This window comes from Athene noctua, chromosome 3 (assembly GCF_965140245.1).
Source record: "Athene noctua chromosome 3, bAthNoc1.hap1.1, whole genome shotgun sequence".
NCBI classification, from domain to species: Eukaryota; Metazoa; Chordata; class Aves; order Strigiformes; family Strigidae; genus Athene; species Athene noctua.
The window spans coordinates 17,124,588-17,143,390 of record NC_134039.1 but is presented as its reverse complement, the minus strand read 5'-3'; the positions used below and the strand labels follow the sequence as shown (position 1 = coordinate 17,143,390).

Here is an 18,803-nt window from a genome sequence, read left to right as displayed (position 1 = left end):
CGCCAGCCCTCTCTCACTGGTGTCTGCGCTGCCAGGGCTTCACTGATGTCTGCAAGCCCGTGTCATCCCCCACTGCTGTCTCCTCTTCTTTCCTCCTCTACTGACATCCCTCAGCCTGGATTCTGCCCATCAGGCAAGAGGAAAAGCAGTGAGACAAAGTGGATGTAATTCCCCAGAGTGACACTGCACAAAATCAGAGAGGAACTACACAGAGGGCTTGGGGCAATGGATGCAGCCAAGAGAAACCTGGGACTCTGCAGGGACTTATGATACAAATAAATCACTGCAAGTGTGACACAACATTGAATTGGAACATAATTGCCAGGCAGTCCCATGCCCTTGGCCAAATCCAGGTTCACACCCAAGGGTCTTACACCACTTTTCTCAGCCAAATCAAATAATGAGAATTGCTGGGTTTTGTGGAACATGAAGTTAGATGAACAGGCTGGGCTCCTACAGCAAGTCCCTGCCAGAAACACTCTTATGGCAGTTTGCTGATACCCACAAGTGACGCTAGTTTTTCTTCTTAGAGAATTGTTTGCACACTGCAGATAGCAGTCTCAAATCTCTATCAAATGTAGCACAACACTCCCACTCCGTGGAGAGGCTGGTGCTGCAGTTCCCTCCTGGCAAAGGCAGACACAGCAGATGCTCCAGAGGCTCATGACTGCAGTGGAGCTGGGCTGGCTTTGGCATAGGATAACCCAAACGCCAAAACAGATCTTTATGAGGGAAGTCCCAAAAGAGTGGCAAGTCTTGCTCAAGTGTTTGCAGAGGAAACTTGGACGAGTCCCATTCTAATACAATACTTTACTGCAGAATTTGGCAGTATTAGAGAGAGAACTCCTACTAAAAAATAAGGCAGAAACCACTGTATTAAGTACACCATCAATGCTGTAAGTGATGGCCCTTGAGATTTCTAGCCTGACGCCCGTGCCTCTAAAGTCTTTACAAAGCCACCTGAGAAGAGATTCTGGCAGAAGTTAATGAGATCGCTTCGCTTTCCTGTGCTCACAGCTGTTAGAAATAATTAACTGGTAAATAATAAGCACTTCTTGGATGTGGTTTCAGAGTCTTTTCTAAAGCAACAGATTTTCTCCTGAGCTACAGCAGACTAACTTACTTTCTGCTTCCTCTGAAAGGGAAAAGAAGAACATCATTGACAGATAAGTGCTGGCTGCCCGAAGTGCTGCTCTGGGACTGAAAACTGAGCTAGGCTTTCATTTTAGGCCCCCACAAATCATCAATGCAGCAGCTGTTTTGAAACCCTATCACCTCTGTCCCTCCAACTCAACTCACGGCTGCCCATTGCAGGCAGTTGAGAAATTCCTCTGTTTGCTATTTGGGTCTCCTCTGCAACATGCAGTAAATATGTCTTGCCTGGGCCTTTGACAGATTGCAGCAATAGATAAACAGCACCATCATTCCCAATTCATGCGCACAGATCCTTAGAAATGTTGATGGACTTTCTAAAACATGGCTACGGAGTTTGACTTCCCAGCTTGGAACTACCTGGCCCTGGTTTTTAAAGGGCTGGAAATTTAGGACCTGAAAATCAACAAGTTGAGTTCCCCTTCTCCCCTTAAAAAAATCTGCTTGGATAAAAAATTTTGGATAGACTGATTTGGCCAGAACCAGGAACAGAAGCCAAGAGTCTGGGCTTTCAATGGGAGCTGGTATTATGTGGTCTGCACCTTCCCATTTAGAGGGCTCCTCCTGCCTCCTGGCTTCTTCCCTGTTTCTATCCCTAGTTGCTTATCTCCACCCTGCTGTAATAGTAGCATTGCAAGAACCCAGCTCAGATCCAAAACCAGCCCACGTTGTGCACCAAGGGCACTGCCAGCACGGCACGCGTACAGCCAGGAGTACAGGTGCAAGAGCTGTTCTTCCCAAGGAGGTCTGGGAAGGCTGATACCCTCCTGAACACAACACCGCCCGAGGGAAGGGAGAGATGAACCTTAACAAGTGCAGGGAGGCGAGAGCTGGGACAGGCCCTTGCTTCAGTGCTGACACAGCAGCCTCCACAGATTTGGGAGTGCAGCTGGGCTCTGAGCCCCAGCACCGACCCTTCCTGCTGAGCATGCTGAATTAACACACCCGCCTGCAGCCCTGGCTTTGTACTAAAAGACTTTGGTATTTCCGCTTCCTTCTAGCAAGGAATTTTAGATTATCAGCCCCTCCTAGGAAAACAGACTGTAAAGGAGGATCAGGCACACGAAAGCACAGACCTTGTTTCCTAGCCCAAACGCTATCTTGTCAAACTGCTCAGGGGGGCGGCACCACACACCCAGCAGCTCCTGGTGAGCAAGGAGCCCCAGGGAAGAAAGGCAAAGCAGGAGCAGAGGCCAGGGCAAGCAGCGAAGCTGGGAGGATTGCAGCAGCAGAGACATGACCTGCCTGCACTGTAACTGGAGCAGGATGGAGAAGAGAGGTCTTTCCTAATTTAATCCCGGGTGGTTTTGGCATCGCAAACGCAAATCAGCTGCATAGCTCCGTGCAGCCCAGGGAATGCACAGTGCTGGGGATGATAAATGAGGCACAGAGAGGGCCTGAGCCAGGGAAGAAAGGCGATATTGTGCTGCCAACTGGAAACTCCTGAGTTTATAAGACTCTTCTGTCTCCGCAGAGTGGCCGCAGCCCCTCCTCCTGCCTGGCCCAGCTCCCCTGACTGGGTGACATTCAGCAGCCAGCAACTGGGCTTCGCTGCAAGCTCTGCCATACCAGGCACTTGCAGGAATCCATCAAGACAAGTTAGCAACAAAGCCCCCCTGTCCCACTGAGGCCTGACACCTGATGAGCGTGAATGAGTGAGGAAGGGACGTGGGCAGGGACAGAGTGAGCAGCGACAGCTTTGTCTTTTTGTCCTCTAAGGAAAGCATGCTTCCTCTTAGGGCAGGTTTGGTAGCAGGATGCCTTAGCACAATGCTCTGGTTTTGTGCAGCAGCTGTGCACTATACAGGTGCTGCCTGCAAGGGGCTGTGCTCCTGGACAGCCCCCACACCTCCTTCCAGCGAGAAGGAAGTCCTGAGGCTGTGCAGACATTGATAATTTTAAATGCTCCCCAGCTCTGCCCAGACCTTTTTCCTCTCACAGCTGAAGAGAGGCTTTTGCAGAGGTAAATGAGAACGATCAGGCTAACCAAGTGCATTTCTGAAAATCCTCCCCCCACACCTATGGCCATGCCAAATGGTGACACTCATGGTCCCACAGCACAGGTTCACCCTGATGATAGCCAGGCACCTTTCTGAGTTAATGAAACAAAATGACACACATCTCTCCAGCCTGAGGAGGCAGTGGGTGATGCCGGGAGCTAGAAGACTTTGCTCTGGTGCCTGGAAGGGACAGTGAGAGTAGGGATCATGCATACGGGCACCTTGAGGAACCTCAGTCGGGAGTGAGGCTGAACCCTTCTTTCCCCCATACGCAGGGTATAACTGCATTAGGGATTTTCTACACGCACACTTTCCCACCACATTATCCGAGGCTGGAGATTTAAACTGCCAGTTTCATCTCCTGAAAGAGGAAAACTGAAACCTGTCCTTTTTTGGCCATGCTGACTGCCAGCTCACCCTGCAACCCTATTAATTATTTATGTTTGTCAGGAATATACCTCTATTCAAACAAAGCCCAGCTCCCCGACCTGTGGGAGGCAACCTGACGGCTGTCCCCCCAGGAATCAGGCTGCAATTAAGTTCTTAGAGATGCTACACAATGGGATCATAGACCCTGGGTAATTAATTTGGGCAGAGTTACAGAAAAACTTAATCCCCAGGCTAGGAGAAATTTCAGCCGGTGCTTAAGAGGACAGCAAGCAGCTCTGTATATAGCTGTGCCCATGGATCTGTCTGTCTCCTGCAGCTGGTACTGGTGAACTGCTGGCCACTGTTTGCAGTCAGGGTGGCTCTGCTGACCCTCTGGGTACAGACGGTGCCACAGCAAGGCAGGAAATTTTGCCTTATGGAGACAAAGGGCAAACTGGTGAAGGAGATGGGTGCTTCACAGAGGCAGCATTAGGGAGCAGGGCTGATGGGGGAGAATGGCAGGATGGGACAAGGCCACCCAAGCCAGCTCCCCAGTCTGGTATCTGTAAGGCGCAGGACTCTAAGTCTTCTCATGGTGCATCTGCCACACTCCACCTGACAGTGTGAGAGCACCTGGTCCTGACATCCCCCTGGCTCTTTGCCATCAGCTGCTCATCTGGGAGGCAGCCCCGCCAGCAGGCTGCCTGCAAGGCCCTGTGGCCAGAGGGAGCCCCCAGGCTCCAGCTGGGACTGGCACTCACCAGAGCCGGTACAGCAGAACACATCAATGGTCTGGTCTGGTTCTGGGCACTGGAAGGTGACTGGTGCTGGCTGCTTCCAGGAAAGCTTTAGCTCATGCTGCAGGGATCTAAACTGCTCAGCATGATGCACTTTCCCTCCACCAGCAGTGATCATCTTGTGCCCTGCAGGGACAGCAGCCTGCTCCTTCCCCAGGGGAGCCACAGAGGCCCTTCTAATTTGTGCAGGTCTCTAATCACCTTGAGGAATTTAGTGAGCTGACTCCATTAGCTAAATGCCCCCTGGCTGGTGTCCCTATCATTATCTGCAGGCTACATTGCTCTCTTATCTGAAGAGGAATGGCAAGATAAGGGAACAGGGGAAGAAAGAATGAAGGAAACAAAGGGAATGTTTACCCCAGTCCTCAAGGGTCACTAGCAAAGGTCTCTGTTTATCAGAAGTGGCACTGAAGTGAAGAAATCTCTATGTATGACACACAGGGGTGGCATAGCAAGTAAATGCCAGAGCAAGAGCAGAGAGTGACACTTTGCATGCCACGGTCATGTATTTGCTTGTTGAATGCTTGGCTCTATGCTCTTCCAGTCCTGAATAAACTTCACCTTTCAGGAAGGTAGCAGTCTGCCTGCTCTCAGGGTATTGTGGGTGGGTGCTTGGTGCCTTGATGGCTGGTAGGGATGACAAATTACCAGGAATCTGGACACTCCTGTCTTTCCAGATGATTACTTAGGTCTGTAAGTGTCATTAAGCCAGGAGGGGGTGATAGGGAATGGACTTCTAGTGAAGCAAATGACCTTCCAGGCAGAGGTCCTTGCCTTGGGTTCTCCCTGCACAGGTCTCTAACTACAGCTTTCTTATGCAAAACAATGAAGAAAGGCACCAACCTCTAGCATCCACCGGACAGGGCTGTCCACAGCTGCATAATTTGATTTATTTCTTCCACCCCTTTGCAGCTCTTGATTCTGAAATACGAGTAGAGGAAAGTCAAATTAATCTGATAAGTGACCCAGCACTGATACTTACACAAGAGGGCTCAAACCTAGTCACAAGAACATGGGAGAAAAAAACAAGTTCCCAAGCTCCCTTTCCAAAGGACAGGCCAGCTATCATGGCCATAGTGGGGTGAAAATGCTCCCTGGCTTTTTTGACAGCAAATTTCCATGGTGAACTACTGAGGGGAAAGGATACCAGTACTTTGTAACTGTCTGCCAACAAAAAGTTAAAACTTAGGTCATTGTCTCTTTTTTTTCCCCCCACCCTTGTTCCAAAAAGGTCCAAACAATAGTTAGTTCTTCCAACACTTCCTTCTGGCAACAGTACCGAGATGTGATTCACTAGAGAGGTACAAACTTTCTCCTGACCTTTCATTTCTGCTTCCATCTTGCTTAGAGTGCTACCTTCCTGTGCCACATACCCAGACAGCTTCACCCCACCGCTGTGGCTCAGTACACCTGAAATAACTTAATTGACTACAGTGCAGTCATTGTACATTCACATTGCTGTGAGTCAGCTCAGATTTTGCCCTGTGGCATGCTTTCTGTCCTGCGTGAAGAGAGAGCTGTCTCTTGGGGCCAGCACGAGAAAGGAAGGTCTGCCCTTCTAAACATTCAGAAGACAACGCAAGCCTCCTCACCTGGTGTCCCAGCTTCTGGGGGTAGTAAAACTGAAGGCTTGGGTCCCCACCTGGGACATTTGTGTCTGCCAGAGCTTTAGCCAGCTCTCTCCAGCTTTCGTATCCTGAGCAGAGGAAACAGAAAGAGATGTCAAGAGTACAGGCTAAAACAAGAAGCTGCAGCAGTTACCAGAATGAACTGGTACTTTACAAGGCTGAGAAACCTCTAACACTCTGGAATAGTCCAGCAGAGACCAGTTGTTTATGTTACTCAGAGCTGGCAGACTGACACAGAGAGAAAAATGGCCTTTGTCTTCCTTAAAAGCTCTTCCATCTTTCATATTAATTTGTTATATTAAAGATTCATCATAGTTCTAAAATACATGTCAAAGATTTCATTAATCCCCACAGGACTAGGAACTTCTTTGTAGACCCCTCAGATAATCTCATTAGTCAAACTAAAGAACATCGATTTTTTTTAACTAGCCATCCCAAAGAAAAATAAGACAATAACCAGATTACTTATCAGTTTAACCATCAAAAGACTATTACTCTGTATATGCACCTAGTTGCACAATAAAAGCTTTCAATCTTCTTTTCTTGGAGGAAATGACGGCAAAGAATGTACCTGATGGGACGGACATTCAGCTGTAATGCCTAAAGTATTAGCAGTGATGTGGTTAAGGATATCGCTATTTAAGTGAAGTCAGCTTCCAGGTTCAAAGCAATTTCATTTGACACCTCCTCCTCTCCTAGTCTGCTTGATTCAGGAGCCAGGATCAATTCTGGTTTCCTTCTACAACTCCATTGGCCTCCTGGGTTTAAGAGGGACAAAGATAAGCAGATGCAGCATAACCTTGTAGCTCTCTGTAACCACCATCTGTATCACTAACAAGACAGTGCTGGTGAGCAGAGCTCACACCTCCCAGCAATGTTATGGTGGCTCACACTATGAGGTTTTCAGATCTGTTAAACGTTTTGGTATGGAGTCACCAACTAATTAACCTGCCAGCAGCTTAGCGCTGTGCCCATACCACAGGATAGCTTAACTGCAAAGAACACAAGTACCAAAACCTCCGCGAGCACTTGTCTCTCCCAGGCTGGTGGCAGACAAGCCCAATAGCCATGTACCAGGGAGAAGAGCCACGCTCTCTTCCCATTTTTTTCAGAAATGGAAATCAACCCCAAAGCTCTAGGAGGTCCAGAGAAGTTGGTTGCCTTGGTATATAAAGGGAACCATCTTGCCAGCTTCAAGTCTGAGCACTGATACAGATGGTCTGAGCCTTCTGCACTGCTCCTACAGCCAGCCGTGGCAGGGACATGCTCTGAGGGGGCAGCACAGCCCACTACTGGGGAAACCTGTACTGCTTTGGGGCCAGCATACCCATCTTCACCCAGCCCACCTAACCCAGCAGCACAGGAGACTCACTGTGGCTTAAGTAGGAGCATGATCCATCAGTTTGCTTTGGAGAAGGCATTTACAAGCCACATGACTTAGTTCAGCTCCAAAACATCTCTGAGCTATGTAGAGGCCAAGGCAAATCCAAAACAACCCTGGGATCTAGAATTCACAAACAACTCTTTCACAGATCTCCCTCCCTGGCTGTTTTAAGCTCTTGCCCTGTTACTGAATCTACAAACAGGGTTTCAAAACTGCCTCTACTTGCTCCTGAATTTGGGTGCTGTGGGGTCTGGCGGAAGAGAACAGAAAGTAAAGATGTGGAAGCCGCCTCCTATGATGTGGTGAAAAAAGGGGACAATTAATGAAAAGAAAGTGCAAGAAATGTGGAAAATGTGAAAGTAAGTAGTCAGAGATGCAATTGAGAGGCAAGACTCGGTCAACTAGGGTGTCCTTCTTTCCTGACACGAGCGTTGGTTTAGATTGTGGGTTTCATTCAGGCCCTTTTAGATGCTGAACAGCCACGGATTTCTGATCTAGGTCTTCCCACCCTAAGATTCTGATCTGAATCTACGCGTTTATGAGTAAAAACATCAACATCAGTATTTATCTTCTGCAGAAGCTTTTTCAGTCAGACACTCTGGGTGAGTAACCTAATTAATGCAGCGAAGCACATCTCATGCTTCAGGGACTGACTGTCATGGGAAAGAGGAGAAATTCTTGTGTCTTCACATAAAAAAATGTATAACTGGTGAGCTTCTACCTCACTTAGAGCAATGAGGTAGGAACCAACGTTTCTGAGTGTCCTGCAGCTGGACTCATGGCTGCACTTGCAGTGGGGCTGAAACAGACCTTGTAGTTGGCATGAAATTCAGCACTCATTACTTCAAGGGCTCACTGTACTAGTGGAAGAGGGGAGAACACTTCTTTCCAGAAGAGAGACCCAAGAGAGGGACTGGCTAAAATACAGAAGAATCAAATAAAACAGGAATCAAATTTTAAAAAGCCAAGAAAAGTCAGTTTACTTCTGGAGATTCACTGATGGAGGACACCAAGAGAAGCAGGTTTTTTTACTTCGTGCAAAGGGGAGAGATTATTTGGTTTAATTGTTAAACTCAGGACTTCACTGCTCTGTGGAGTAAACTCAGGACGAAGTGTCAGGAATCCGCTTTTCTTGGGAAGAGGATGCTGGCCACTACAGCCAGCCGCGCCGGTCACTTCACTGTGGTGACTCCTGGGCTCGTCTGCACTCCAGTTCCTGTGCACGGCTGGCACAGAGCCCGCCTTATAGCAAACACAGAAGCCTGGCTGCACACAAGTGCCAATGGCTGACACTTCTCTGACCCTTGGAAAAGAGAAAAAAGGCGGGCAATTTTCTGTGTTGTACAAATATTTAGCTAACACTTACATTAGCAAAACACAGAAGAGACAAAACAGCTAGGAATTAATCCGGAGGTAGTGATTTCCTTGCTGGGTAATTTGTACTTTGGCAGGCTAATTTCCCAGTGTGGTAGGAAATGATTTTCAGAAAATAATAGGATAAATACTCCCTTCAGAGAAAGTTCTTGGCTCTCCAGTTCCTTCTCAAAAGACTGGCGTTCCCCTGGGGATCTCCATGGGGCACCCTTGGAGAAGGGCCTGGCTTTGTCCATGCTTTCCTCTCTAGAAGGAGGGAAGGAGCCATAGAAAAGAGACAAAGCTCCTCCAGCTTCGCACAGCCAGAAGACCTGCCGAGGCCAACTGCTGACTGAGGTTTTCTCCTCAGCACAGGCCACAGGATTCAAGACTTCCTCTTGCAGATATCCCCTCTTGCATGACAGGTGGAGAGCAGAGCCCTTTGGCTATGTCCACTGCTCTGTCGCAAGAGCACTGGAGAGAGGGTTCAGCCCATCCTTGAGCTCTCCATGAGCACTGCTCAGCAGCCCAGCCAGCTGAAGCACTTTCATGACAGCTATTTAAAATCAACAAGAATATGGCTGGAAAAAAGCAGTAGGCAGGAATAAAACACCTCAGCAAACACTTCTGTATTACTAAGAGGGAATGCCAGAACTATTAGCTTCGATAGTTTTGCTCCAGCTCCTCTACAAAACCGGTTCTGGTTAGGAAGGAAAAAAGCATAAAACTGTGAAGGCAGAAATCAAAGACCTAGGACAGCACAGCAGCTGTGGGACAGCACAGCCAGGTGAATAGCCGAAGACATTGGGTCAGGCTTTGTTGCCACTAGCCTGTCAGACAGACACACCAGCCTGGCCGTTCTCCCTTTTGGGCATCACTTCCCGAAGCACTTCCCATCATTTCCCAAAGAACACTGGTGGTTTTTTTTTTCCAAGGCTATTTTTTCACCCCAAATACCTCCAAGAAAGCAACCCTGATGCAGGCACAGCTTGCCAGAAGCAGCTGCCAGCCTTGCTGACACATACTCACCCTCCCTGGCATCAGGACCAGCCTCTCCACAGCCACAGAGGATGGTTCAGGGCAGTGATTCACCCAAAATTCAGCACAGAGGAAAGAAAGGCACACTGCTTTCTGCTGGGCCAGCTTGCCTAACCAAGCTGACTGGTGGCCATGCAAGGACCACCACAGACCCCAGGGAGGAGAATGCCACTGTAGCCAGGGTAGAGCAGCATCCACACTTCCAGTGACCTGCAGTTATACCACACGTGGTGTGACATCAGACCTGGCCCTTCACCATCGCTGCCTGTGATGGTGCAGCTGGCACCGGAGCATAGTGGATGGGGAGACTTGTAGAATTTTGTGCTGAGGGGGACCTGATGAGCAAGGAAATGTTCTCAAAGGCACCACGGAGGGACAGAAGGGCAGACAGATTAATGGCAATGACAGGGGTTCTGCACAGAGTGCACCCAAACTGCTTTTTTTATCCTCACTCCAACTTCCATGACATTTTCCCTATGTCTACAACCAGACACTTGACCGACCTCCTTTCTACAAGCAGAGATCCACCTTTCTTTCTGCTTTTGTGCACTGGTGGTCCAAGGTTCAAGCCTCATGGGGATCAGCCACTGCCCAGAAAACATGAAGGTGCTTCTTCAGATTTCTCTGCTGCCTGCTGAGGACCCAAATGCCCACCGGGGCTGAGCCCCAGCTGCTCCTCTGAACTTGAGATGGGAAGCCCTCAGGACTTGAGCTTGCTTCTGGAAATAGAGGCAGGTGGACACAAAGAAAAGAAAAAGAGACTGAAGAGGAAGATGAGAAAGATGCTGCATCCTATAGCAGAAATCCTCATAAGAGGCATCTGGTCTGGAGCCAGCTGCCTGCAGAGCCCGTGGACCAACCATCAAGGAACAGAAAAGCTGTAACAAGAGGAAATAAGGTGAAGATATTTCTTGTCTTGGGTTCGGTCAGGCCCAGGGCTACGTCTGCCTCAGCTATGCTTTTTACTGCTTTCAGGTTAAAAGTCAGTGAAGGAAGCTGCAGGAACAGCAAGTTTAGATGGGGAGATCTCATCCAGCAGTTATGACTCTGTCAGAGCAATGCACCTGAAGCCTGGCTCAAGAGAAAAAAAAAAACAACCACAGAAAACAGCCAGAGATAACAGATAGCAGCACGTAGGGAGCTATCAGGCCTCAGGGCAGGAGCATGACCAGAGCTGCTCTGTCTGTTCCGAGATTAGATCCATCAAGCCACTGTCGTGCCTTCCTGGCCCCAGCCAGCACTCCACATTTCAATTAGCCCGCGAAGGTACCTGGCAATAGTGCAAGGGGGAAATCCCAGACCCACTCAGGTGATCAGCTTCCCCGCTCAAGGATGAGATTTGATTACTCTGCTGTTACTGCTGCTTACATAGCTGCAAATGCTATTAACGCCCACATGGTATCCAGCCCTTTTGTAACCCTGCGGCAGCCTCAGGAAACAGCAGGTTCACAGGTTGGTTTACACAAAAGCATTTTCCTTCTAATCCAAGACTATCCGCCTCCTCTTCTGTTGCAGGGACAAGGCAAGAAAAAAATGGAAGTTACGAAGCAGGATTTTGTTCTTCATTACCTGAACTGCATTACCCGAAGTGCTCACAGACCTCCTCTGCATGACATAATGTTTTAACCCTTCTCCTCTAATCCTGGTTGAATTTTTTCAACTTGCTGTTATCTCATGGGACTTCAATGTGATTTGAGGTCTTCCCCAGTATTATTCCTGGCTGGACAAGTACGCAGGTGCAGTACCCAGTACCCCCAAATATTAGCATTAAGTGCCTTGCAAACATATTAGTCCAAATGATGCCGGGGAAGGTTGCTTGAAAATGAACATGACACAGGAGCTCAACTCAAGGAGCTATTTGCAGTCTCTCATACACATATACATCAAGCCTCCTGCCCTGAACACAAACCTCAAATCTACCTCCTGCCCCAGTTACTCTCATTTAGATTATACCCTACTCACATAGGCAGTGCACCGACAGTGCCTTCACCCCGCCACATGACACTGGGCATCATGGGCAGCAAGGCCATGGTCCAGCAACCAAATACTTCTGGCCAGTGAGATCATGGGGACAAGCTGCCACACTATGCTGTGCACCCCAGCCAGCATGGTTTTGTGGCTGCAGCCTGATAGTGGCCATCTCCTTGCTGCCTGGCCAAGACAGTGCTGCATTTTGCCTGGGGAATAGGGTATTTAGAGAGTCTGACATGCCTTTCATGCACCCTGACCAGAGCAAACCCCTACTGCTAGTGCCATACTGCAGGGGAAGCAACACCCACCTCCTGGTCTACCACACACACATGTATGCAGCCCCACAACACCAAGTGTACAAAGCATAAAGATGAGGTGTAAACTGACCTCCTACAGAGATGTGGGGGAAGGACAAAGTGAAAAGAAACAGCAAATGGTTACTGGATGTAGGGGTGAGTGAAGGTTATGTCCAGTCATGAATCACAAACAGGGTGCCAGAGAAACTACCAAAAAAATCCTTCAAGCATAGATCTGGGCCAAGAGAGTCTCTCTGGTTACTTAAGTTAATAAAAGGCACAGACAGAAAACAGTGAACTCCTTGCCCTCAGATCTAGATCAGAATAACACTCTCAAGGAGTTAAAAGGATATAAGAAGTCATGAAACCTGGTGTTACGGAGGGATTTCGGCAAACCCTTCCATTTCTGGTTAGCGCAGAACCCTGCAACTATCTCCTCCAGGTAATAAATTACAAGTTAGGGACTGTGGTGCAGACATAAATTACTTCATTCTTCCTCCAGTTACAACTCTGATTCACTTCTTTGTGAAACTGCATGACTTTGTTGTCCGTAAGTCTGCAAACTCTGACAATAAACTGTAGAACATTAAAAGTACATGAAGTGTAATGGAAGAAAAGGCAGAGCACTGCACTCAGGAATGAGAGGAAAATGAGCAGACATAACTATGCAGGACACTCATGCAGTCTCACTTTGAGACTCACCCACCAAGTAATACCTTGCTGCTCTTGCCCTCTAGGTATAGGAAATGTATCTCATACAGGAAGGGAGGAACTGATAAGCAATGTGTGGGGCACTAACCTGCTTTGTGGAAAGATAAAATTGAAATCTTGCATCTGCCACTAAAATTTTCCATTGTCCTAGTTTAATCATGAAATACACCTATGCCACAAGATGATCTGGCAAGTACTGCCTGCCTCCTGAAAGCTCAGCAAGGATATGCACGTGGAGATGCATTGAGGGATTTCACTAAGAAAGCCCATGATATTGCTGTCAGCTGCACTATTCTTCAAAATTATGGGGCTGAGCTTGTAAGTCAGCTCCAGAAATGCCTCTGTTTCAACCTAGCGTGTGCTAGACTAAAACAATTGCAAACTATTGCTTATCAGCATTTGTCAAGCTGAAGGCGGAAAAGGTTCAGGACCTGATGTCAGTGTGGAAGGGTGGCTACGGCCTGCAGCCAGCCAAGGTGCCCAGCCACAGAGACACAGCTTTGGCTGCCCAGATGTAATCCCCTGGCTGGGGCAATTACAGCTAACAGGGGCCCTGAGCAATGGAAACGTCCTCTCCTGCCCATCCTCACCTCTCCAACATTGCAACTTAATCCCTCCTCACCTTCCTCTCTTCTGCCTCTGCAAAGTTGCACTAAGGAGCCCTGAAGGATTAGACTGGAGAAGGGGAAAGAGCAGGGCATTTCCTTTTTCAAGGGGAGGAGGCAACACTGATTCAAATGAAGCCTGAGAAGAGCAGCATCCGCTGCTGTATTTAGGAACATAGGATAAAGACCATGATTTTGCCACTGCTAACTTCCACAGCAAAGGGGGAAGAAATGCTTTCTACTCTGCTGCTTTCACAGTAGTGCATGGGTCATCTTAACCATATGAAACACACATAGAAGCTTTTAAATAATTAAATATGCTTTCAATATTACAGCCGTAATAGCTGTGCAGTTAAAATCATTAACTGCTGGCAAGTTCAACTCTTTAATTTACAGAATGCGTGGCAGTTGTCCTGCAATTATGGTATGCTTGTCCCCGAGACATTGTGCTGCACACAGGCTGACTATTTATCTGCCTCCTCATAAGATAATGCCATCAGTAGCATAGTCTCTCACTTTTTACATCTTTATGCACAGCAATAGATTTCTCAAAACAGCCACATCTGGTGTTAAAAAGAGCTGCTTCCAGTCATAGCAAGATTAAGGATATTTGAATAGTACACAACATAGTATTGCATTTACCAAGCCAGGCTTTTGCCAGTCATTGTCTTTAAAAGGTGATTTGCATCAAACTATTTACTGATGGGAGATCAAGATGCTTGGTTTGCTTGAACTACAATACTTGTGATGCTTGGAAGAAATGGCAGGTTGACAGAAGAACACGGAATCAGGTGTTTTGGTATATGTCTAAATTTTGGGTTTTGTTCCTGCTTTTCAGATCAAGACAATTTGCTACTTTGTGGACTCCAGTTTCATGCTTTTCTTCTTTTTCCACTCCTCTTTTTTTTGGTAAATGGTAACATCGACATGATTTTTGGAACAAAAATACCTTTAATCCTGGAACATCTACATGAGTTTCTACCAATTCACTCCCAGTGACCACATCCTCAGCTGCTGACTCAAACCCTGCAGCTCTGCATATAGTCTGCTTTTTACATAAAAATAACAACTTTAAAAAATTTTATCTGGCCCTCAAAGTGACTAGCATAAAAAGCAGATGTTCCACCTGGCTGTGATCACTGAAAGTGGTATTCCATGGCACTCTCCCCTTCACCTGGAGGCACCAGTGAAGCCATGCCCTTAAGAGACACGAGGCAATAAAGGCTTGTTCTACTGCAGTAACAAGTTAATTAAAGCTAATGTTTGACTCCATATATCACCAGCTTAGTGCAGCAAATCATATCCACTACACCTGGAGACAGACCTGGGAGGCTTCCTGCCCACTTTTATTTGTTATGTATAGCATCACCATTAACAGCAGTAAGGACTTCTTGCAAAAAGAAGCATGTTTCTAAATGCTTTCAACCATGAACCGATCTGTTGCTTTGATGTCCATGGTATCTGAATAAATGCAATGAATAAGAAGAAGCAACATACGTATGCAGCTTCCCTTCCTTGAGCACAGGGAGGTACCTGCAAAAATAAATAAGGAAAGCAAATGGCAATTTTATGCTCAGCAGTCTTTGCCATCTGTTTTTCTTTTTGCAACAAGACTGTGCCCAAGAAAGTTCAACAAGGTCATCCATGCAGCTTTCAGAAAGCTTTGGTAAGTGCACTTTTCTCAACTGATCCAAACACTGCAGCACACAGACTGCTCAAAGAGCTTTCCAAGAGGTTTGTTGTTTTGGGTTTTTTTTATACAGGAGCTGTCTAGGATGTGAAGCTGAACATCAACTGTGCAACAGATCTTCAAGTCAGCATTTGTTATTGCTTGACCAAAAATAGCTAATGCATTATTTCTTTTATCTTGGATGAGGATTTTCCTGAAGACTCAAACAGCTTGCCACTTCCATGTAGATTCAACATTCCCAAAACATCTGCTTGCAGCTTGATTTTCAGTCAAGTTTTGTGGAACTTTGTGCTGTGGAAAATGTCATGCACTGCCTCCATGAAAAAAAACCCACACCGTATTTATTTCTCTATTTGCCATTTCACTCAAAGCTGTTGTAGCTATTTTCTTTCCCTGAATTTATCTCAAAGGCAGTAATCCACTCCCACTGAAATGTATTGTTTCCATGGTCTCTCTGAGCATTGCAACAAAATTATTACCCTGCGCTATCAGTTTCAGCAGTGACTAGGGCAGTCTACAGATGAGACTAAAGACAGTGAGGAATTAAGATAAAGAACAGGCTGGACAAACATCTGCCAGACACAGTGCAGGTAGGGTTGACCCAACCTTGAGGCAAGGAAGCAAGCTAAACTGACACTCTTGAAGGCCACTCTAGAAGTATCTTATGATTTAAATTATTTTCACTTGCCTATGTTCTTGAGGGAAGCAGAACAACTGATCTTCCCAGGGCTCTGCATGGGACGCCCTTCTCTGACACCAAACAAAGCCCTGAAGACAGAGACACCCCTAAATGTGGGACAACACAACAGTTATCTGACAGCTATGCTGAGGAGGAAACAAAAGCAGGCATACTGATGAATATCATAACCAGAGAAATATAACAAGTATTCTAAATGACAAAGAGGAACCGACACTGCAGTGGTTGAGGCACTACTCTGGTACTGCTTTCTAGGTATGTCAGATTAGAAACAACTTGATGATTGAATTTTGAGTCAGATGAAGTCCTTCCATTAATGTTAATGGATTTTGGATGAGTCTCTAAAACTACTCCAAGAATTTCAGGAACTTGGATGCAATCCCCGTGTACAAGTTTATTTCCATGATTCTGATTCAACATTCAAAACTCCAGCTTCTGGTTCAGGTTTACATATGATCAAGTGTTGATTAAAATGGCAGCAAAAAGAAACTGGAATTTCATTATATTCTTCAAGAATGTGTGAAATTTCTCATCAGATGCTGACAACACCAAATCTAAGCCCAAAGCTTCATCTGGCCTCTAACCCTAAATTCCAGCCTTCATCCTTCTTTGTGGAGGAACTGTGCATGTGCCTCTCAAACCAACACCACCATCTCTGTTTAGCAAAGGTGCGATTTGTAACAGATTTCCTCTGAATCATCATCAGATACTGACTGCTAGTCAGGGCAAACATGCAAGATGGACCTTTTGATATGTTATGGAAAATCCTATATACCTATGTTTAAAAACTGTATCAAGTCTCAGAGTACTAAGGGGACAAGAGCACACTCGAGGTCCTCCAAGACACAGACTCAAAATTCACATGGACAAAACAAGCCCAGTCCTCCCCTCAGGCATCTGCCTCCAAGCAAATGTATGCTGTGCAATGGAAAGGGCTGCAAAGCACAGACACTTCTGGGTCAGCTTTATTTACACAACACGGGTTGCTATGGGGAAGAATCAGGGCTGTGTAAACTCTCTTTAAAGAGCTCTTACCCAATGACATAATTCCAAAATACCAATTCTGAAATACTGTTTGTCCTCTTTCTTGACTAAATCCCACGTCAATGTCCTGCTTTGGGTCTCAAACCAGCCCGTGCAACACACTTGACAAAAATCACTAAGAAAGTGGGAAGCAGGAGGAGTTCACAGAAACCACTCTTTGTCCCAGAGAAAACAAACCTGGAGCCATTCACAGGCTGACACAGCTGAACTTTTCGGAGCCTAGACTGCAGGGGCCAGCCAAATGCTGCTGTGGGGGCCCCATTCTCCACAAGCAATCCCTGCCACCAGCAGGCATTCCTGAGGGCTTCCAGGAGGTGATCCTTCACCCAGAAGGAGACAGCCGGGTTAGTTGCCTTGGAGCTGGGCCAGCATGCCTTACAGAGCTATCCTGTTTCAGTGGAATATTTAACTGTGCTAGTTTTCTACCAGAGCATTAAAATCACCCTGCCAACTGCTTAAGGTAGCTTGTGAGGACTGATCGCAAAATTTTCATTTTCCTTCCAACACACTGGAAATTTCCATAAGTGAAGGAAGAGGTGTTCCTACTGCCCAGCACTCATCCAGCAAGTGCCTAATGAACTTAAGGACAAATAAAACCATAACAACTGTCCGATCTGCCTCTTGTGTAGTTCAGCACAGGAAACTCACACAGTAATTCCTGCACCAGCTCCAGAATAAATATCCAATGAAAATGCCATCTGACATTGGTTATTTACAGGCTGACCTGAGATTTCATCCAAACTCTGTTCTCAGCCTCTTTGCTATGTTTTAGTGACCTTTTCCACAGGCTCCTGGTGTGATTCCTACTAAGCTCCACTGACTCAGTTCAAATTCATTCCCTTTCCATGATGGTATGAGTGTACTGCCTTACACAACTTAACCACATATATCAAAATACCCATTTCTAGCAAGTTCTGCCAAAACTGAAGGCGAGTGAAGGCAGCTGGCCTCTCTACTGCATTTTGCCAAAGGACTAGTTGTTCATCATCTGTCCTTTATGTGTCTCTGGCCCCAGTAACTCGCAAAACTCAAGGTTTTACATACCTAGGAGAACATCAGACCTCAGCTCTGGTGCCCTGAAACACTACAGTATAGTTTATAAGCTACACACTTTAATGAGAAATGTTCCTGATGTGGTCTCCTGGGATGGAGATGAAGATTGTGTGTGCCTGTGACTTCCCAGGTTCCACAAATAGCCCAGGGCAGTCCATTCTTGATTACTCTTTTAATCTATTTTTTTCTGCATGCTAATACAAAAACACAGACTTGCTGAGGGTGGAAGGCACCTCTGGAAATCATCTAGTCTGAACCCTTGCTCACAGCAGGGTCACCGTCACCTAGAGAAGGTTGTACAGGGCCACGTTCAGTCAGGTGTTGAATACTTCCAAGGACAGAGACTCCACAACTTCTTTGGGCAACCTGTTCCAATGTCTGATGACCTTTAGAGTAAAAAAAGTTTTTCTTACGTTTAAACAGAATTTCCTCTGGCTTGATTTGTGCTCATTGCTCCTGCCCTTTCTCTAGATGCCACTAAAGAGTCATCTGTCTCCTTATTCTTTAGTCCCTCCCATCAGGTATTTATACACATGGATGAGGTCTCCCTGAGCCTTCTCCTCCCCAGGCTGAACAGCCTCAGCTCTCTCAGCCTCTCCTCATATGTCAGATGCTCCAGTCCTGTAGTCATCTTCATGGCCCTTGACAGGACTCACTTCAGCTTGTCCATGTCTCTCATCTGGGGAGCCCAGAACTGGACACGGTGCTACAGGTGTCTCACGTGGGCTGAGGAGAGTGGAAGGATCATCTCTCTCAATCTGACCTAATGCAGCCCAGGAGGCTGTTGGTCTTTGCTGCAAGGGCACATTGCTGACTCATGTTCAACTCGCTGTCCATCACGATCCCAAGGTCCTTTCTTGCAAAGCTGCCTCTACTGGGGCATGGAGTTACTATTCTGCTCCCTAAGACTTTCTCCTGTGGGATTCTTTGAAACAGTACCCTGAACATGGAGGAGAGCAAAGCCTGCTCTCCTGAAGCCCAGGGCTGTTATTTGCCTTGTTCCAAGTTAACTCCA

The 18,803-nt window shown here is 46.8% G+C and overlaps 1 protein-coding gene across 1 annotated transcript in view; it reads right to left on the bottom strand.

The window, feature by feature from the left end:
* Window positions 1–18,803, bottom strand: part of B4GALNT3 (beta-1,4-N-acetyl-galactosaminyltransferase 3) — a 71,500-nt gene that overhangs the window by 23,884 nt on the left and 28,813 nt on the right. The window contains exons 2-3 of the mRNA XM_074901156.1: window positions 5,911–6,014; window positions 5,162–5,239 (exon numbers count right to left, since the gene is read on the bottom strand). Coding sequence (XP_074757257.1) covers window positions 5,162–5,239; window positions 5,911–6,014 — 182 coding nt within the window. The remainder of the gene's footprint in view (window positions 1–5,161; window positions 5,240–5,910; window positions 6,015–18,803) is intronic.